General features: G+C 35.3%; 1 protein-coding gene across 1 annotated transcript; it reads right to left on the reverse strand.

The window, feature by feature from the left end:
- Positions 1–5,412: 5,412 nt before the first annotated feature.
- LOC149159423 (uncharacterized) lies at positions 5,413–20,955 on the reverse strand. Its single transcript, XM_089436474.1, has 22 exons — positions 20,814–20,955; positions 20,431–20,671; positions 10,264–10,385; positions 10,078–10,166; positions 9,943–9,975; positions 9,729–9,831; positions 9,551–9,593; positions 9,345–9,448; positions 9,182–9,246; positions 8,772–9,101; positions 8,341–8,416; positions 8,163–8,259; positions 7,986–8,070; positions 7,714–7,899; positions 7,425–7,601; positions 7,206–7,328; positions 7,029–7,112; positions 6,695–6,879; positions 6,456–6,594; positions 6,280–6,348; positions 5,852–6,025; positions 5,413–5,765 (listed from the first exon to the last, which is right to left on the reverse strand). The coding sequence occupies exons 2-22, from the start codon at positions 20,637–20,639 to the stop codon at positions 5,652–5,654; spliced, it is 2,607 nt and encodes an 868-aa protein (XP_089292600.1). The 5' UTR covers positions 20,640–20,671; positions 20,814–20,955; the 3' UTR covers positions 5,413–5,651.
- Between the last annotated feature and the right edge of the window lie 1,258 nt (positions 20,956–22,213).

Consider the following 22,213-nt stretch of genomic DNA (forward strand, 5'->3'; position numbering starts at 1 on the left):
TAAACAACAAATTAAATAGTGAAAATGATCATAACCAAAAGATAAGTCCACATGCCAACAATCTGTTTCACAATCCCATGTGCCCACAATGCATTTCATAATTCTTTAATTTATTTGATAACATAGGCATGGTAATTTCATAATCTTATTAGGAAAATGTGAAAACCCAAACAAGTTTAGTAATGATGGACATATTAATTTTGAGAGCTAAAGAAGTTAATATTGAAAATTCCTCTCAGCTCAATCTGGGCAGATAAACATGGAAATAAACAACAATTTAAATAGTGAAGATGATCATAACCAAAAGATAAGTTTACGCGCCAACGGTCTGTTTCAAAATCCCATGTGCCCACAATGCATTTCATAATTCTTTGATTTATTTGATAACATAGGCATGGTAATTTCATAATCTTATTGGGAAAATGTGAAAACCCAAACAAGTTTAGTAATGATGGACATATTAATTTTGAGATGTAAAGAGGTTAATATTGAAAATTTCATCTTTTGAGGGGAGATGACAAGAATATATCATCTTTAATTCTTAATTCACAAAATCAGGATTTTTGATGGAAATAAAGATTTTTTCACCACCTTTCAATAAAAAGGTGTGTATTAATATAACAAATCCATATTTATACACTTAATATTATTTTTTCAACTTTAAAAATTAAAATATAATATTTTGGTGCCTCATAAATTTATTATCTTAGGAAAATAAGGATATATTATAAATATAATTAATTTAGGAAGCAAAATTAATAGTGTTAACAAATACTAGTGTTAGTCTAAGTATTCTCATAACATATCATAATTTTTTATTTTATTTAATCTTAAGTTCAAGTACTCTATTCCTAGAACAAGTGGACAATTGTTATAACTTAGGGTTTTGTTGATTTGCAATAATAGAGTAAATGATGTCATATAACAACCAAAGAAATGCTTTTCAATGGATAATAAACCAAAAAGAGGAAGGCCTTCCAATAAACATAAAGGATTAGGATTTACAAATAGAAATTTGTGGCTAAAAACATGCATAAATAGCAAAGAGGAGATGATGTCAACCTTAAAGAGGAGTGTTTAACAATGCAACAATGCTAGATTTTTCTTTTATGATATTTATTGATGCAATTCCTATTCAATGAATCATAAACATCAAACCAAAATTTGCTTTTATGCAATTTTCCACCATAAAACCCTCGCTGCTAACCCTAGATGTATAGGAAAAGGGTTGAAAAACTTCATAAATTTAGAGAGTAATCAACACAACTTATGATTTGTGCCTTATTCTAAATGGGCTTTAATGGAGTATTCTAGGGCTAAATTCAGTGAGAATGCTTTTGATGGAGTAAGGGGGGATGACTAGGGCATCCACTTTTAAAATCCTAACTATTTTCCTTGTGAGGGGATAAATTAAATATAAGGAATACACAATCACAATTTCCTTATAGGTTTCAAAGAGAAAAAAATTGCATGCTATAATGGAGCAAGATTTTAACATAGGCTTAGCGTTTAATCATCACATAACATAAAAAGCCGACTTTACAATTATAATATGCAAAATATAGAAGATAAAGCATGAAACTTACAAAATTCTCCAAAGAAACACTTCTTTCAATCTCCACTAAAAGACTAATTCACACTCTTGCACAAGAGAAGAGTGACAAATGTGTGATGATGAAATTGAAATAAGGGGAGCCTATATTTATATAAGGCTTGGAAACCCTTATTTTTACAAACTTATAAGTAAAATCCCTCATACAAGTTTTCTTAAGTCTTCAACAAGTGAGAGTTTGCAAGCCAACCTCATGATAACTCAAAGGCATAACAAATAATGCCAAAATAGCCCACATGTGGCAATTGCAAGAAAACCTTCTACACTATGATGGCATCCTCCAAAGGAGCTTAAAATGGCACAAGCAAGTGACAAATAGGTCAATGAGTGCTCCATACTCCTAGTAGCTCAAAACCCATGGGTATGCCTCCAAACAGTGCTCCAAACCATGATGCCATCACCAAGGTGCCCTATGTCCCCCTTTTAAGGGCAAAAGGAGTGACGTGACACTAATATGCTCAAGTGTTGGGGACCATCAATGATGCACAAGCCCTCCCTTGTCATCTCAAGGATAACCATCATCATTCGGGCTTTAAAACAAGCAATGCCCATCAAGCAATGTCAAGACCATCTTGGGGTGCCTTGGGTCCATTTGGCTACATCATCAACAAGTCCGACAACAAGTTTTATCGGCTCAACTTTTCAGTGTCTTGTAGTATTTCAGAGTGTCAAGTACTATGTGGAACCATCTCATAGTCAAACATTCTCTTCTTGGGTGGGTAACGTTGCATCAACAAGGTCATATATGCTCTCTAGACTGGGTAAAGCGACCTTTGGAATGTTGCTAAAAGGGATGAGAATCGTCTTTCAAGAGGCCTCTACTGTTGTGATAAAACCACTTGACAAAACCTTACAATCAAGTGAAATCATCAATCATTAGGGGCAATAATCTAAATGTATCATAGTGGACCGAACCTAATGTTAGGGACACAAGAATACTTCATACAAAGTTCACCTTCAAATGTATTACAAGATCAAGTCTTATAAACAAGTTACCTCCTTATATTAGGGATGCATAGGTCAAACAAACCTATTAGGTGTTTCCAATCCCCAAGGGGAAGTGACATGTCCCAAATTTGTCCATCAATCCATAGGTGTGTGTGAGAATGGTGGCTACAAAGTGGGAAATACTTCAAGGCAAGGTGCCATAACCATGTTTATAGTTGTATGGAGGTCCGACATCCCGAGTGTATAGATGTAAGGAGAGAGCAATCGTGGAAGCATGACTTACCCTGTCACACAACCTGTTTTTTCCACTGGTTTGGTGCACCTTTTACTTTTTATGATTTAACTTTATTTGGGTGCATAGCTCAAGCGCCTAATCTTGGTTTTGAAATGTTCCATTTCCTCATAAGGAAGAGTTAGTTTATCGCTCATTAGGGTTGAGAAAATACAAAAAATATTTTGAGGAATTGGATGATAGCTAATGAGGGGGGTAGACCTCATACTAAGCTTTTTCCCACATAATAAATAATGTCCCAACCATCTTTTGCATTTTTCATTTTTATTTCCTTGTGCCTATCTTATGCTTTTATTTTTCTTTTAGCTACACCAATTTCCAAGGCTAACTTTTCCAGGTCCAGACTCAAGGATGATGATGAAAAGTGCCAATCCCAATGACCAATTACCACCACCCCGAAGAATGGAGATAAATAAAGGGAAAGAGAGAAAGTGGCAAGTATGAAATACCTTGGACACACTACTTCAATTAGTGCCTCCCCAGTAGTGTCCTTCCTAAAAGTGACACTTCCTAAAAGTAGCCTCAAAGGAGGTCCTAATGTACTAGGGTCAAAGGCTTACCTCCTAGATGAAGTGAGGGAACAAGAATACAATCAAAGATCGGTGAATTTCCCTTTGATCCATATTAGTATGCCCATAACATTAAGTGAAAGCACATGATTGCAAAAATGGTTAAAGTACCTATAAATGGATGACTCACTTTCTATATCGAAGGAGTGTCATATGAGAGAGAGAAATTTGAATAGAGCAAGGGGTGGAAGATCCTAGCATCATGTTATGTGCTAATCACATAGAATTGTTGACGAGTTGGTTATCAATGAGAAAATTAATTTCCTATAGGTTACCTACTTTTTTGGGTAACATATCCCAAAACGATCCAAATGGTGGGTTGGATCAGATCCTAGCATCATGTTATGTGCTAATCACATAGAATTGTTGGCGAGTTGGTTATCCAATGAGAAAATTATTTTCCTATAGGTTACCCACTTTTTGGGGTAACATATCCCAAAACGATCCAAATGGTGGGTTGGATCAGATTAGTCTGGTTCAGTACCAAACCGGCCTTTTTCAGAGAACCAACATTTTTTCATGGAACTAGCAAGTTATGTACAAAACTGGCCAGTTTTGCATAATGCAACCAAGACTCCTCTAAACACAAATTTAAATAATAATAATAATAATAATAATAATAATTTATAAGCGAAGCAACCTAATATTCAACCCTAGGGCCATACTAATATTATGCAATTAATAGTAATTAAAGTGGTGTTCTCCTTTATCTCTTATTTTTATCTTTTTATTTAAATTTTTAACATTACCATTAATTATTTCAAGCTGTTTTAAGAGTGGTTCCAACCTCATTGGAATTCAACTGGATAAAGTAAAATTTTAGATCTCACTCAAAATCTAGCAGACTTGACAGTTTTTAGGATTTTAAACTTGGGGGATTGCAACATTTCCATTGGATTTTGTTGTGTACGAAAGTATGGCACCAGCATTCAATCAAAATCACGAAATTCCTCTATGCACCTTGATGTTAGTGGAATTGATTTTGAACTCCTCTATCATGACCTTAGTAAAAATGTACCCATCACAACAAAATCTTGATTTGATATGTTAAACTTTTTCTATAATATTTTAATGCTTAGAGGGGGATGATATCAATGATCGGGATCCCAATATATGCAATGATTTTGAGTATATGTAGCTATTTATTACAACATGATTTTTTTTTACACTTGGGACGCTCTAGAGCCTCTTTGTTGATGTGTTTTTGGTTCAAAAGTGTTCTGCACTAAGTGCTATTTTGGTTATATACACTCTTGCTATATAAATAAGATCTTTTGCATATTTGTGTATAAATGGTTTGGGTCCATATGGATAGACATGAATATATATGTTATTCTTTAAAATTTGAATATTTCATATATTTTTTTGTTAACAGGTTCGTTAGTCCGGTTCTGGTCTGGTTCTAACCAGTTCTGAGTTCAGGGAGTTGAGTTGGTCTGGTTCTAACCAGCTCCAGTTCCGAGTTCAGGGAGTTGAGTTGACTGATTTCGTTTTGATAAAATTGTCTATTGTCCACTGATTACCCTTAAAACATGCTGAGTGACTCCAGAATTTAATTTGAGGTTTTAACAACTATTTACCCTTAAAAAAATTGTAAAACTATTTTCGTATAAAATACTACTTAATGGTTAGAAGAAATTTTTCCAAATGAAAGAAATCCATTAACAAGAAATTCTGCCAAATGCAAAAAAAAATCATTGACATTTTAATCACACAAAAAAAACCATGGGAAAAGACGTATCATCAAGCTTTCCCCTTACAGTGACACTATGTTAACAGTCTGACACAATGTTATGGTCCAATGAGAACAGATAATCCATAACACAAATATGCATGCAAGCATACAATGTAATGCACGATCCATATTTTGGAAAAACCTACTGATGTTCTACCAAATGAGAGGAGGCAATATAACACAACACATCAAATGAGCAATCATATTTCACTGTAGAGTGATAGACTAAAAAGGACCTCAAAGAGCTAACCACCTGTGGGAATATTCACCACTTCCAAAGTAGCCAGTGATAACACAAATCGTGTGCTCTGGCTTAGCAGGGGATTCTTTATACAGTTCTGTTTTGAACAGCAGAATATTTGGAAAGCTGGGAAGATCAGATATAGGTAATATTCATGCTGCAGTATGATGTGCACTATGAAGGAACCTCCCAGGAGCATACTAGTTTACTGAAGAGTTCTTACTCGAATTAATTTGGCATAACCAACCAGTAGCTTACATAAAATATGATAGCTGTTGCTTTTTTCTGGAACCACCTTCACCATACAAGTCATTCCATTGCTGCATCTCATTCATTATTGTGCCCTCGGATGCAAAGCTTGCTGATACCTGTTTAACAATAACAGATTCAGTGGATTGACCCCAGAAAAAGCAGGATCTAAAGATAATAATAGTCAACGTGAATCTCAACTAACCTGATTCTTTGCCTGCCTCATGTCTTCCATGGTCAGAGGCCTTAGGACAATAGGTTCAGCAGCCTCTTCTTTTTCATTTTTGTCTGCACCATTATTTGTTGATGTATCAGCCTTATTGAAGGGCCCTGACTTACTTTCTTCTGCCTTTTTCTCGAAATTCTCCTTTTCAACGGCCTGCAGAATATATACAGCAATACATTTACGGTTTTGAACATTGTTAAATAACCCAGTGACTCCAAGTAACATAAAATGGCTCTTTCAAAAGGAAATGTAGCAAATATGACCAGAATCTTTCTGGGTATTTCTATGCTCAAATTATACATGTTATGAATGGCATTCATTAAGACAATGAGGACAAAATAATCAATGCATTAAAATTATTCAGCACGCTATGCTTTGACAAAGAAAATGGCGTCACAACCACCGACCTTTAGTTTCTCTTGCTCTCTCCTTATTAACTCTCTTACAGGCTGGAAAGCTGCTGTTGTGCATAAGTTCTATACAGAACATCATCCAAATGCAACAAGCTCATTAAGACATGACTCTTCAGTGAAATATGCCTTCTTTGGATTAAATGAAATAGGACACTATAGTGCTAGCCTACCTTCAAGTCACTGCCACTGTATCCTTCAGTTATGGCTGCAAGCTCCTTGAAGTCAAAACCTTCTTCAAGTTTCTCTTTTGCAAGGAGTGTCATGAGAATTTTTTCTCTATTCTCAACAGAAGGTAGACCTACCATGATCCTGTTCAACTCAGTTAAATCCAGATTAATAATTACAGATTAGATCATCGTCATTAGAAAACAAAAGGGGAAGCATGCGAAAAACTCACTTTTCCAATTACCTTCGCTCAAAACGTCTGATGATAGCTTCATCAAGATCGAAAGGTCTATTTGTTGCAGCCAACACAAGAACGCGCTCTCCATTCCTAGACAGCAATCCATCCCAGTGGGCCATAAACTCATTCTTGATTTTTCTCATCGCCTCATGCTCTCCAACCCTAGACCGTTGCCCCAGCATGCTGTCTACCTGCAAATAGTAATCCAATAGGGTATACAATATGATCTCAGCACCATTAGTTTGGTTTAGTCCTTGGAATAGTAGCTAATATGTTCATATCTCACTAAATCCTGAATAATAAACTTTGTCAATAGGGATCACAGGAATAGATAATAGACCTCATCAATGAAGATCACAGTTGGGGACACTTTTGCAGCCAAACTAAACAATGCCCTCACATTTTTTTCATCTTCTCCAAACCACTGCATGATCTCAGTCAGAGACACCATTTCTCAGTCCAAAATGTAACAAAATGTCAAAGAAGAAAGAGAATATCTTCCTAGACACATATATACCTTCGACGTAATGGTGGACATTGAAACATTAATGAAACTGGCACCAGCCTCAGTTGCAAGAGCCTTTGCTAGCATTGTTTTCCCAGTTCCTGGGGGACCAAACAGCAAGATGCCTTTGCAAGGCTGGATGGAAAATGAACAAAAGCATGATTGTTAGCAAAATCAAAATTTTAATGGATTTTTTTCCAACATACTGTCTAGAGAAGAGAAATATGCTACCTTAAGAAGCCCGCCTTTGAAAAGGTCTGGACGTCGAAGAGGCAACATTACAAGCTCTTGAAGCGCTTCTTTGACATTGTCCAAGGCTCCAATATCTGAAAAATTCACACCAATTTCACCAGCAGGAATGACCTCTGGTCTAATTCGTTTCTCAAAGTCATTGTCTGGAGCCACTCCCTATAACAATAATTATAATATTCATGAATATCTTTCAAAATTGTTTACATAATACACAAGAACACGATGCAATTGATCCAGAAGCTATGTTTTTTTAACATGGCAGACTCACTAGTTTAGAAGGAAGAGGAGGTGGACTTGATGCCTTTGGACCGTCGCCTTCTTTCTTAGGGTCGGTTTTTTTCTTAGTGGCAACTCCCACAGGGGCATTGTCGGTTTTCCCAGCTTCACTTTTTTTCTCTGGTGATGGAGCTGCTTCACTTGTGAGCTCCGCCTTTGCAGCACCTGTCTCCAGATCCTGAATTTGAAAAAGGAGGAAATTGATAAGTTCCATTTAGTGATACCTGAGACAATTAGTAACAGATCATATTACTGTTTTCGAACCTTGGAAGAATCCCCATTGAACATTGGCAGCGTAGCTTTGTTTTCTGCCTTGCCTACCTGGAATATACTCAGCCCATGCGCTAAGCTATTAACATGACAATGAAAAGTTAGATAATTATTACCCAGCCTTACGTGTTTCATGATATGCATGTCAAGAGAAAGAGAGAAAGCTGAAACCTTTTAGATGAAATAACCAATCTTCCATTTCTGTACTCTGGATTTTTCGTATTCATTAGATGGTGAGAAATGGCAGACACAACAATTTCCTCCATATCTGCACAATCATAATCGACATCACTAATCTGTTTATGAAGGACGTTCCAATTTTCATTCGATATTACGGGAATGAACTCACAAGTACTAAGAAGCTCAGAATCCGAAAAACAAATGGATTCCAAATCATCACATTCAAGATCATTTGCTGCAAGAATCTGTCAGAGTATGGATAACAACAGCAAAGCAATGGTCAGAAGCTAAATACTCATCACTAATGCAAGAACACCTAATCTAAACTGCAATAATATGGATAAAATGATCAATATCATCTCTACATTCTACTTTTAACTTTAAAGAAAACCTTGCTAGAAGCCTCAATGCAATCATAAATATGCCCAATAAACAAAACAAGAAATGATAATCTGCAAGCTCTGGACTACAAATAAAAGACAAAAGATTTTGTTACAGTATCGGTAATATATGCATCTAAAATAACCACACTCACAACAAGATCATGAGTATTTAGAACTGGTATTGAGATACGACTGGACAGTTAATTCTTTATATTACCTCTGATATATGGTTCCTATTGTCCTGAAACTGAATAGCTTTCAAATCTTCTTCAAGCTGACTGTTCCAGCTGACAAGGTGTGCATTGTCTTCTGGGGGCTTTATATCGATATTATAGGGAAATAATGATGCTAGCTTTTCATCTACTGCTCTGTAGTTCTGTTTGTCTGATGGATCCACCATTCTGGAACCCAGAACCAATACTGGTCCTGAAAGCTTCTTTACCATTTTGCAGAACAACCCATATGTCTTTGGCGCTCTGAACATAAGCATCTCAACATCTCTCAAATACAGAAGTACAGGGCCTGTCCTAGAGATGGTCATTAAAACCTGTGGCATATTTTATCATAAGCAATACAGCCTACAAATTATCCTCACAAAAGAAAAGATAATAATGCCTTAAACCTCACCTTATAAAGGGATTGCACAAGCAGTTTATCTTCAAAAGCCCAACTACTAGTCCGTTTTAAAGAACCTATACTTGATAAAAATAGAGTGATGTCAATCCCAAAACAAATGATTGCTTCAGAGACGAGAAAAATCATTAGTGAGAAGACAACATCGTTAATGGACCTGGATTCTGGGAACTTGTTGCTGATGCAGCAAGCCTTGATAAGTCGGCTGCCGATGCAGAGTTTCTTCTGAGTTTATGAAAGTTATTAAAATCTCCCGCTTCCCTGAAAGCAAACAAATGCTATTAGGAGATACAAAAAGAAAATATTTACTCGTAGAAACGAAAGTCAGGGACAATTAAAAGAGAATTAAGAGAATTTCATCACTTTGATTTTGTTTCAACACTGCTGTTCTGTCTCCAAAGTGAACCTGAAAGTAAACAGTAAACCACTCATTTCAGGCTATGTAGATTAATACATGATTACGGTATTGAAGTCATGCAATTATGATCTATAAGCTATCACTAATGAAGAAAAATTTAGAGCTTTTGTATATCTAGTTCACCTGATTCTTTGGGCTTGGAGTCCTCTCTTGAAGGAAGGATTGATAAATTTCCCAGTAATTCAGTCACACGATCCAGTGCAGATGTAGACATTGTTTTTGAAAGCTGCACGGATACTTAAAAAAACTCACAATCTTCTAAATACGAATAAGCAGATAACAAAATATAGAATACACCGAAAACACTTCATAGGAGAGAGGTTCATGAGATTCATACAGTGCCAGCACCTCCTCCATATTTGCTTTGCACCTGCCAAAATTTAATTAACATATACTCAGCAAGCAGTGCATTTAATAACGTTGGATGAATTGGATAGAACAGATTAAAACATACCCACTCCAAGTAACTTACCTTTAATGAAAAGTCTGTTACATCCAGCAACAACAATTTAGCCTCAAAATAGTTTGCTAATGCCTTTGCAAGCATTTGCAGGTATGGTTCTGCAAAGCATAATTTTACAAAAATCATCTTCCAATCTGAAGTACGACAATCTTCAAACACGAAAAAAGGGACATGGAGAAAAAAAACAAAGCTTACCTGCAGGGCCTGACAACAAAATTGCACGACTAGCCGGAGACAAGTTTCTTGTGTGTTTGGAAATTTCAGCTTGATTAAAATGAAGGTAAGCAGCATTAGTCAATAGCATCCTTGTTTGATCACTGAAACGTATAGTCCACGTCCAATGTATGTTAAAGTCGTTTCTCGTATTTTCATGGCAACTACTAGTCTCCTCTTCTATCAAACAGAGAGCAGCAAGGAACTTCAAAGAACCCAAGAAAATAAAGGACTTCTATACGCAAAATGACCGAGAGAAAAAGATACTTATGCGAGTAAGATAAAGAATCAGACGCACCAACTATCAATAAACATGAGACCTCTTATCCTAGGTGGTTGGGAGGAATTATTGGGATCCTCCCTACCCAAGTTCAATTCCCACCTGATGATGTAAAAGTATATATTCCTGATAAAATATATGCATATTTATCTGTGAACAATCCCACAATAGCTTGCACAAGCTAATGCGTTTCGATCATAACAGAACCAAAGATCCAACTACGAAGGAAGCTAGCTCCGTGGGCGGCATCAAACAGACTGACTAGAAGAACAATGTTCGACAATAAATAAAACCTCCCATAGTATGAAAGAATTCATAATACAGTAAAACTCTTCTGCAAAATCATGGAATTATAAGATCCACTATTTCGAATTGAGATAATTGGACATCAAATTGAAACTACGCTGTTTACTAGAGGAAGTCATCTCTTCATAACAAGCCAATATTCAAATCCAATTCAGTCGATTTCCAACCTGTCGAAGGGAAATTATACTTGAGCATTCCACAGACAGGAGCAGGCAAAGAAATCCTAAATACTTTCAATACCACTACAATAATCAGTTCACAAACTAAATACTTTCAATACCACTACAATAACCAGTTCACAAACAAGCCTTTTATGCAACACATTGAGAAACACAATACCATCTCGAACACAAGTGAAGACCATATCGATCTGAGTGAATATTAATCATCATCAATATCATAAATTTATAAAATTATTATTGTTACACGGATGAAAAACAACAAATATGATAATATTAAAAAGAATTCCATCATAATCCAATCCAAACTTTTATAAATATTAAAGCTTAATCTTTAAGTTAACATCTCTATCTTTGAGATGCCCACTGTTCCAAAATTAATCTCTTTAAAACTATTTGCATCGGTCTTTTAAGGGCTGAGATCCACTTTGAACATAAACAGGGCACCCTTTCCTGATATTAGAATCAGCGATTTTGTAATTCGCAGAGGAATAAAGTCACAAATTTAATTGAAATTTACTGCATTTTGGCATTTCCATTTCAAATTTTTGATGTTTTTAATTGAGTGAGTGACAAATCTGAAGGGTCCAGATCGATTTTGAATTATAAGAAGATATTATTGTTGATACAAAATTCCCTTCACATAAATTAAAACTGTAATATGAACGAAATCGGCCGCAATTTCTTCAATATATTGTGAATATAATCTGTAAATTAGAACAAATTCTGCTCAGCCCGGAACAAGAACCAGCGTTTTAAAGACAAGCTCTGTTAGTGTTTGAAAAAATGGGTCTTTAAACATGAAATGCCAGACATAATAAACCTTAGGATTAGGCTACTGAACAGCACCTATAGATGTTGGGTAAGGGAACCATCCAGCCAGTCGTGGCCTATATCCATCTTGTGTTTTATTTGAGAGCAGAGCACTTTGTCAAAGTGAACCGGGTGGTATTGAGGATAATAAACTCTGGCATCCTTTTTCAAAAACGTACTACTTCCCTTGTGCAGCGTTTAGTAACTCTGTGCTAAGCATCAATATTTGCAACCACGGATGGCCTATCGATTCCATAGTTTGCCAGGATAACTGCGACACCATTTTCCTGGCCAGGCACATGTACACCTCATAACTCTCAAACTTGCCAAGGAGCTGTCTCGAGCCCCCAATCTTTTGCCCGTTCATCCTTTCATATTTTTTTGTCTGTAACTTTACTATTTCATTGAAAACGTTACCAAATTACATTTTTCCTGGACTTTTTCAATTATTTCCTTGTCCCTGAACTCGCTTGAAATATTCTAGAGTTCAATAAAAGATAAATTTAAATATGAAACTATTTGATCTCAAACTTTGATTAAAGATGATATAACGAGATTAAAGATAATATAAAGGCTTGACATATGAGCATTCCCACCATTAATTTACGAATTCATGAGAAAGAGGGTGATAATATTTCAAAATGTGTTTATTTCTATTTTTTTTAATTCAAGCACTACACTGCATCGAAATGTTTAAATTTTTATATCTCTTATTGTAAACATGTTGAATAATATGATTGAAAAACAGTCTGCAACATTGAACCTCTTCCCAAACAAAATTTAGAAACACATTGTGATATTTTGCTTGTCTTTTACCGATTTGATTACCACCACTAAATTACCAAAAATCTCTAACCTATTCATACCATTTCATTTACCAACAAAAATATTAATTTTAAAATTTTCATTTACCAACCAGAATATTAATTTTAAATCCCTCCCCCTAGGTTCACATGTGGAACAACATCCAATCATTCCCTTCAATTACACATGATGTTCACTTTGGACTTCTAGAGAGAAGAAAAAATAAAGAAGGGATGGAATAAACGAATTTCCTGCCTGCAAATGAGCTCACAATATCCATCCATTTTAATGTTATAGCGGTACCAGGGTCATATCCGTGCACTTTAATGCTAGTGATATCATGGTCGAGAGTGTGCTGAATTCCAGCAATTAGGACCTTGTATTAGGCTCTGTTATTCGTAGCCAAGAAGACGACCGAATTTAAAGTCAATGCTTGCAGTGGCAGGTTTGCCTCCGCAACCTGCATCGAAATACAGTGTTCATGGAGGAGAAGGGAGGCGTCCGACCTACAGCCACGTCTACTTAGCAACTGTGTCAGTTTCTTCTTCTTTTCTCCAAGAAAGAAATTGGCCTTTCTCTTGGTGTGAGGTTTCAACAACAATAAGATAGATATTATAATTCATCAGGTTACTAGTTACTAGCCAGGCTCAACCGGGATTTGAACCTGGATAGGAAAAATAACAGTGATTTCACCAACTACCTTAATTAACCCCAATTAACAACTATGTCAGTTTCTATCTTGCATCATTTTCTAATTTCCCTGGCCCGAAGCGAAAACCCTAATCCAAGGAGGACAAAGGATTCAACCACCCTGTGCTATGTTTGATAATGTCCTGTCTAAGAATCAGACATTGAAAGAACTACCGTCCAACAAGTGATTATATATCACTGTTTACAAGCTGCATTGCCAATATTTATTTGGTTTCGTCCTTTTCCATCATATAGGCAACACAGGAGCACCGAGCACGGTCGGCTTTCTGGTGACAAATCGAAGTTGTCAAATTCAACCGAAGCTGTGAGAAATCGCTGAACAGGATTGGGGACTCGCGGCCAGAGAAATAAAAGAACTGCAGGATAAGGCACTGAGGCGTGCATAAGGTGACAAGATTCTAATCAAACTGACTGCGCGCGCAGAGCAGTGAACGCTTTCTGCAGTGTATTCAATACCCAAAGGCCAAGAATGACCCATGCCCGCCCGAACCCGTGCAGAGCTCGAGGACACAAATACAGAAGTAGTTTATTTTAATAGAAAAGTATCCGACCCATTTCATACTTTAATTTAGCTGGAGGATAACTATTTGTTTGTACGGAAAAACAAAACAATGAAAAAGAAAGCCCTAGACTGTTTTTTTTCTCCGAAAATTTCAGCCATATTTTGATGGAGATTTTTGTAAGTCTAAGTTACAGCTATCTTACTAGTGTTTCAAAAATTTTTGATGACGTTGAAAATCGCTAACTAGTGTTTCAAAATTTTTTGATGACGTTGAATCTATTTTCACTAGCAAAAACATGATTTAAAAACTATTTTTGCAAAATTTGTTGAATTTTTTTTGACCGAAATTCTAACACTTTTAACGATCGTGAGAATTACTCCCTAATAAACTCCTCCAATAAACTTGTCCGCAAAAAAAACCTCCAAGAAATAGAACAAATGACCCGGCCAGTAAAGTAAGGTCGAATCCTCCTCAAAGGTCGTGATATTCCTATAATGAATATAAAAATCAACTTGAAAAAGGGTAATAGATGCAAGACAGTGACTGAGAAATAATATTTATATCGTACATATCAATTAGCATTATAAAAGTTGTTTTCTCTAGAAGCATAAAATCTAGTATAGTATATTGTTATATGTGTAGAGACATTTTGTAGCAATGGCAATCATGGAATTTATAGATGTTATGATTGTAACCGAAGTATTGAAATTGACAATTGCTTCCTTTACTGTTGTCTATGTTGTGTTGTTTGATTGTGTAGTCGATACTTATACATTGATCTGTTCTTTTTACTATCTATGAATCTTGACCAACATGGTAAGTAGTCATGGATTATGGGTTTGGTTTTACTTTTAAGTTTGTTATTTAGTATGTAATCAATAACTCTATTAAAACATTTTAATATAATTACTCTTTTATTTTGTTATCTATTAAAACATTTTAATATAATTACTCATTTATTTTGTTATCATTATCAATTATGTAAGCTATCAAAATTTTGTTATCAATATCAATTAGGTAAGCTATCGAAAGTTTTATAAGTTTAATTGAGTTTTTTTCTCTTGTTTATATAAGACAATAGGCAATATAGCATTGCATGAATCTTACATTTTTTTTTTAACTTATGGATGAATGTTGTGTCTTTGAGTTTGTTATTTAGTATGTTACATATGTAATCAATAACTTTATTAAAATATTTTTAATATAATTACTTATTTATTTTGTTGTCAGTACTAATTATGTAAGCTACCAAAAGTTTTATGAGTTTAATTAAGTGATTTCCTCTTATTTGTTTATATATAGGACAATAGGCAATGAAGCATTGTATGTAACTTACTCACATATTTTCTTTGAATTCTTCTTATTGCAAACTAAGGAGATGCTTTCTATATAAGAGTATTATTTCAATTTGTTTTTTTCCTAATTTTGGAATAATTCTAGAGTTTTTTAGATGGCTTACATAAACAGAAGTTGATTTCTCTTATTGCCATGTAAGGTAGCCAAATATGATTATTTTAATATGTTGTTAGAGGACTAGAATAATTTTAGGGACAAATTAAGTTTTGTTTAGATTGGGAGGATACAAACCCCAGAAGATTGTGGTTCATGTCATTTCCTCAAGAAAATGTATAAATAAACACGTTGTAGCATGCAAATGCACTCACTCAGAGAGTCAGAGTCAAAGAAGACTCGCAAAGTTAGAGGGAGAGAAGGGATCAAGAGAGTATAGAGTGTTAATGTGTGTATAGAGACCTAGATGTAAGGATATTTAGGGTTTTAATGAAATCAAAGATTTGCAAACCCTATCTAGTATTTGTAAATTCTCCTTTTTGCTCAATTGTGTTTGAACTTTTGTACAATCTATGTGGAAACTCTCTCTATATGCTTATTTTTAAAATCCCCTACAGATGTACATGTCACTAACAAATTGACGGTAGAGATCAGAGGTAGGTGCGTCAATTTAAGCAATTGTGAAGAAAATGGATTGATTTGCAGCATAGATCGATGAGCGCATTAAAGGAGGAGTTTGAACTATGCAAGAGAAAAAGTTCTAGATATCCAGTTATGTCCATTTTGGATTATTCAAAATCCCAAATATACATTTGAACCAAGATTTTATCTAGTCTGTCAATTGTCTTAAGATCAATGACTATCCAATTATAAGTCATCCAATTCTTAAGCTTCATTTTAATGCTTTTTCCGATTTCCACTATCTGGATTGTAGTCCCACATTTACAATTAATGTTGATTCAACATCCAACTCATCAAGAGTAATGAGGATCGTGACATGGAAGGTGATGTGGATGTGACATAGATTGTGATGTGGAAGGTGATGTAGATGTGAAGGTAAAGGTGATGTGGAATATGATGTGTACGTGACATGGATTATGGCATGTACAACTGTTGTGTGGCATCTGACATACTGTTTTTCATAAAGCACTCTTCCAATATTTTTTGCTAGTTGGGGACTAGGGGTTCCACAACAAGGTTCCACATCCAAATGTTTGGAAAAAATCCAAATCCAAATTATTTAAACTTTTCCAAAGTCACATTTTTAAGGTTTTTTTGGATTTCCAAACTACTAGATCCAGATAAACAAAAAAATCTAGAGTTTAGGTTCCATTGCCAAGTTTCTCTTAGGCTTAACCAAGGATTTGTCCTCAAATAATTTGTTTTCTAACCACTAGCAAAGAAAGACTATGGCTACCAAACCTCGTTTCCCATCATCTAGGTAAGTTTTCCAACCTCTGGATTTTTTCAGTTTCTGACATGTGGATCTGAACTTCTATAAACGTCGCATTTTAAAGGGTTTTTGAACATTGAACATCCATATTCAAATAATGATAAATCATCCGACTTTTATTTAGTGATGGACTTTGAAGATCCAATTTATTGTTAGCGAAGGAAAACATCTAACCTCTATTTAGTGACATAACCCAAACCTTCGACTTCAATTTAGTGACAAGAAAGAGAACGTGGATGTGATGTAGATTGTGACATGGAAGGTGATGTGGACATGATGTGAAAGCTAATGTGAAAGGTGACATGGATTGTGACATGGAAAAGTGTGACGTTCCATCTGACATCCAAGTTTTTCATGACATACCCTTATAATATTTTTCCAAATTTCGCATTGCAAATCAAGGGTTCCATAGTAAGGTTCCAACATCTGAAGATTTGGAAAAGATCTAGATCCAAATGTCTAGACTTTTCGCAAAGTTGCATTTTAAAGTTTTTTTCAAATGTTTGAAAATTTTGAATCTAAACAAATGAGAATTTATGGATTTTAGGTTCCACTACTAAGTTTCTGCTAGGTTTAACAAAGGATTTGACCTCAAATAGAGTGTTTCCATCCACCATCAAAGAAATATTCCAGGTTTTCTAGATTTCAAGTTCCACTACAAGTTCCACCCAAGAATAACGAAGGATTTGACCTTGAAAATAAAGCATTTTTCAGCCATTGGTAAAGAAATATTCTTGTCACTAGACCCCATATCCCAGTGTCCAAATAGGTTTTCTAACATCCAGACTTTTTAATGTTCCAACATCCGACTTTGGACTTTTACAAAAGTCACATTTTAAAGGATTTCAAAATTTCTAAATGTCAAACATCTGGATTTAGTTTAACAATGGGAAATCATTTGGATTTCATTTAGGGATAGATTCTGGAGATCCAATTTTCATTTAGTGGCAGAAAACATCTAAATTTTGTTCCAACTTCTGTTTAGTGATGGGAAAAGAGTCGACAAGTGATAAAAGGGAAAATTTGAAAATTTGTGTGGTTAGTTGATGGATCCAACCCTCTAAATTTTGTCTATTGATAGAAGAGAAATTATATGGCTTAATTGATAAATCCAACCATACAGATTCTATCGATTGACAAAAAAGGTGAAGAATGAAGAAATTTACAATCAAACAAATAAGCAAGTCATGTACAAGAAAAGACTAGATTGATAGAAGGTTCAAAATGACATAAATTAAAAATCAGAGAGTGGATTGGAGAATGTACATAGAAATAAAGATAGAGAAGAGATGTGACTGCGATGGAAAATTGGTTGTTGTAAGAGTTTTTCCAACAATGTAAAGCTAGAAGATCAAGTAAAGATCTTCATAAGGTAGAATTGCACCAATTTCTCTATGAAGATTTGAAACCATGACTAAGATTGAAAAAAATAGATGGATTCAGTAGATGACTACTTGGTGAGAATAAATAAATGAGTAGATGGGATGACTTGTCATGAAGTCCTTGACATATATAATGAGTTGGTACTCTTGTGTGACCTAATTTATTACTCAAGAACCACAAAAACAATCACTTACGGACCAATTCTTTCTCTTCATTGGAAAAATCACCACACATTTAATATCAACATTAACAAATTTAGAATGCCTCCTTCATACCAATGCTAACTCTGTATGTCCATGGCATAAACCAACTATGGTAATGATATCATGGGAGTTAGTTTTCATCAATGTTTGATAATTACACCCTATATTATATTATGATTAGACTAATCTTAGAGAGGCTCATTCAATGATCAAATCTTACGAATTTATTGCCAAATATTTCTTGACATGGTTCTCCAATCCAAGCAATTTAATGTCCACTTGTGTACATATCATGTTTAGAAAGAATTGTAGTTGAGGTTCCATTCCTTGAACATGCAAAATGAAGCCCAATTTTAAATGTTGCAATGGAGGTGATCGCATAGGTAATGAATTTGCATTTAAGTATTGAGGGGCTTTCATAGTGCATTATATTAGATATCATTTTTGGGATTCAATTGTGTTAAGTAAGTCGTTCATCTATGACCATTTCCATGAGAAGTAGTCATAACTAACTAATTTCTCATGGTTTTTTGAATAGTCCACTTGGCACCCATTGCATCGGGTGATGCTCATAGGGGTGAAGAAGTGGGATTGAAACTAGTGAAATGAATCACATAGCGTCGATCATCACTTCCGGGGCTTGCACCTGGTAACCAGGACTTCCCAGGAGGCCACCCATCCTGGATCGCCTTATAGCTCAAGCGCGCTTAATTGTGGAGCTTTCGCCACAATCAAGCCCACTTAGCTTGCTACCCCATTTGCAAAAACCTTAGCAAGTATTATGGCTCATGAACCCTTCACTCTTTGTATTTAAGTATTGAGGGGCTTTCGCAATGCATTATATTAGATCTAAACTGACATATGTTGTCAAGCACATGTCCCCAAATACAAAAGCTAACAAAAACAACACTAACACATATTCCGGCATATTTAATAACGAAGTACTTCACTTCAAAGAAACCAATTTTTCTAACAACTACACATTTTTTTAAAGCTATAATTTAAATCTTTTTATTTTTCGATTTTTTTAAATCTTTTGATTTTTTTAAAGTTATGTTTTAGTTAAAATAAGTTGAAATTATAAATCTGAAATATAAAATTTGTATAATCTCAGTATTTTAAAAGTTTTAGGAGATTTTAATATGTTCCAAAATATATTTTAAATAACAAAACGACCCATAATTTCATTAAAAAAAATCATTAATTGTAGCCTCGTTGACCAACACCTTTCCTTTAAGAAAACAAAATAAAACAGAAGACTTTAGCCCTCCCTCTGTAAAGTTTCCTAACCTAATGAATCAAATAACCATTATCCAAACATAGATGAAGGCACTTTTAAACATAGGCAGAGGATCCAAATATTAGGTGAAGGCACTTTTAAACATAGACAGAGGATCCAAATATAAGATAGAAGGTATTTTTACACACATGTATATGTATAGGTCACTTGCAGACATTTTTTTATATAATAATGTTACACAGACCAAGGATCTTGTTTGTAGGAACTTTTACACACATGTATAGATCACAGTCTAGCCAGACAATTTTTATATATAATATCTTGTTTGCGAAACCAAGCCTCAGATTGAAACCCTGGAACTGATCACCTTAGGGATTTGCAGATAGAGTTCATACAAAGATAAGCTTATGATAAACGAAAATATATAAATACATAAACATGGGCAACCAATTTAGCCATAGATTTATCAAAAACTCCTATCTAACACCAGGGATTCTGAAATATAACCCATACCTCCTATCTATCTCCGGGGATTCTGATATATAACCCATACCTCCTATCTATCTCCGGGGATTCTCAAATATAACCCATACCTCCTATCTATCCCCGGGGATTCTGAAATAACCCATACAGTGTTTACGGTTCTAGCTATTTGTAAATTGGAGATTTTTTTCCATAAAGCTATTTAGTTGATGCATTTGGAACTGTGAATCATCATTTTCGAAACCATCTAATGTAAATCATCATTTTAAATTTTAGCTATTTAACTATTTAGATTACTCTCTCACCCATGACACCTACCTACTTCCTGTTACTCTAGGACAGCCCAATATACCACTGTGTGTAGTTACCATTCAGGGAAAACCATATTATCATAGATATCGATGCAAATAGAAGAGCTTTTAAAACCCACAAAGCGACTAAAAGTCATCTTGGCTGAAAAATCTCAACGCCGACAGGAAAAAGAAAGAAAAATTAACCCACCTGAGATAATATGGGAATTCATTGAAAGTAACATTATAGTATTTGCCTTCAACGACCTGCTTGGCGAGCTCTTGCTGAATACATTCAGCCCAATTGACAGGCGGCACAGCACTGCCACCCCACTTATTCAACGTCTGCCCAAATCCAAGCCCAAGCCCAACTCCGATTCCAACGCCGAGAGCAGACATCAATGCCGCCTTCCCCTCCATAGTTGAGAACAAGGAACTGACAGAGAGGAAATCTAATATAGGAAAACGAAGAAGAATCAGAATCCCCCTGCGAACACGGGAAAACACAACCGGCAAGAAAAACTAATATATATTGAGAATGGGAGAAGAAAACAGAGGAGGGGGCGCGGAAGGAGAATCGATTCTGAGACCTACAGGCAAAATGATGATGATTGTGTTAAATATAAAAACAATAACAAATCAAATCAGAAGCTTCTGATGCGAAAGAAAGACAAAGACGATAATCGTGAAAATCAAATCTTCCCCTTTCCTCCCTCTCCCTCGCCACCGTTTCATCAATTCATTCAAATCCCCGCTAAACTAAACGTCTATATTATATGATTTAATCTGTAAATTACGAACGTCGGTCTGCGTTAATTTTTTTTTTTTTTTTAAGTCAACCTCCACATTAGGCCCCCACTCCTGTTGATCCGCTGTTGTCGTTTTCGTATTCTCCTCCCTTCCACTAAGGATAGCAACGATCCACCGCCACGCTGAATGCCGGGGAACCGGCTTTCTGTGACCGGAGATCGCCTCGCTGCGCAGTTGCCACGTTGGCACAGGGGTGATTACCTGCCAAAAATGAACGAAAGGTTACCGGCAACGAGATCGATTTAGTAGGCGGCCGTTTTGATTTCCTGTCCGCCTCCGCTTTCTTCGGCTTACATTTTTTAATCTTTTTGGAAATCATCACCCCACCCAATTTGACACTGTCGAGACCCCTAAACCCTACCCATCTGTGCCTCGTTTTTCGAAGCGTTCTGGGATCAAACTTCAAGATGATGACTAAGCTGCTTACAGTTGTGATAATACTGGGCAGTTCAACTACTTTACACTGGGCATCTTTATATAGGTGGCAGAGCTGTGATGGGAATGGTTTACCATGGGTCACGATATGTGACAGAGCTGTAATGGGAATGGTTTACCATGGGTCACGATATGTGACAGAGCTGTAATGGGAATGGTTTACCATGGGTCACGATATGTGACAGAGCTGTAATGGAATGATTTACTGGGAATGGTTTACCATGGGTCACGATATGTGACAGAGCTGTAATGGAATGATTTACCATGGCTTTTGAAATGGGGAAGGGTTTACCATGGGTCACGATATGTGACAGAGCTGTAATGGAATGATTTACCATGGCTTTTCAAATGGATTTTCATAGAATATATTCATTACAAGTTCGATAGGTAGTATATGAGATTGAATTTTAATGTGCAAAATAATCAATTTTTTTCCTAATTTTTAGTGTTAATTTAATTGTATTTTTTTTAATTCAATAGGATGTACATTAGATTGAATTTTAATACGGAAGATAATAAGGTTTTTATTAATTATTAGAGTGAATATTTAATTATAATTTTTTATATTCTATTTCATTGAGTTAAATTGTATTTTGGTGTAATGAAATTGTATTTTTTGGTAGTTAAATTATATCTTTTTGTGATTTGTTGACAGTTAATTATAGGGATTGAGTAAACAAATTGTAAATAATTAATAAGAGAAAATGAAGAGTCATCGGGAGATGAAACTCAACAACCACTCCCTCATG

This window comes from Pinus tabuliformis, chromosome 5_2 (assembly GCF_031772625.1).
Source record: "Pinus tabuliformis cultivar Carrire ecotype Pingquan chromosome 5_2, CPIR1, whole genome shotgun sequence".
NCBI classification, from domain to species: domain Eukaryota; kingdom Viridiplantae; phylum Streptophyta; class Pinopsida; order Pinales; family Pinaceae; genus Pinus; species Pinus tabuliformis.

Bases quoted from the DNA above. Each gene is read 5' to 3' on its own strand.
- LOC149159423 (XM_089436474.1), bottom strand. From the start codon at position 20,639: ATGGAGGGGAAGGCGGCATTGATGTCTGCTCTCGGCGTTGGAATCGGA. The intron at 9,102-9,181 runs GTGAGGTTTAAG...AATATGCCACAG, and splicing joins TTGTGCAATCCCTTTATAAG to GTTTTAATGACCATCTCTAG. The intron at 7,602-7,713 runs GTGAGTCTGCCA...TTATTGTTATAG, and splicing joins CTCCTCTTCCTTCTAAACTA to GGAGTGGCTCCAGACAATGA.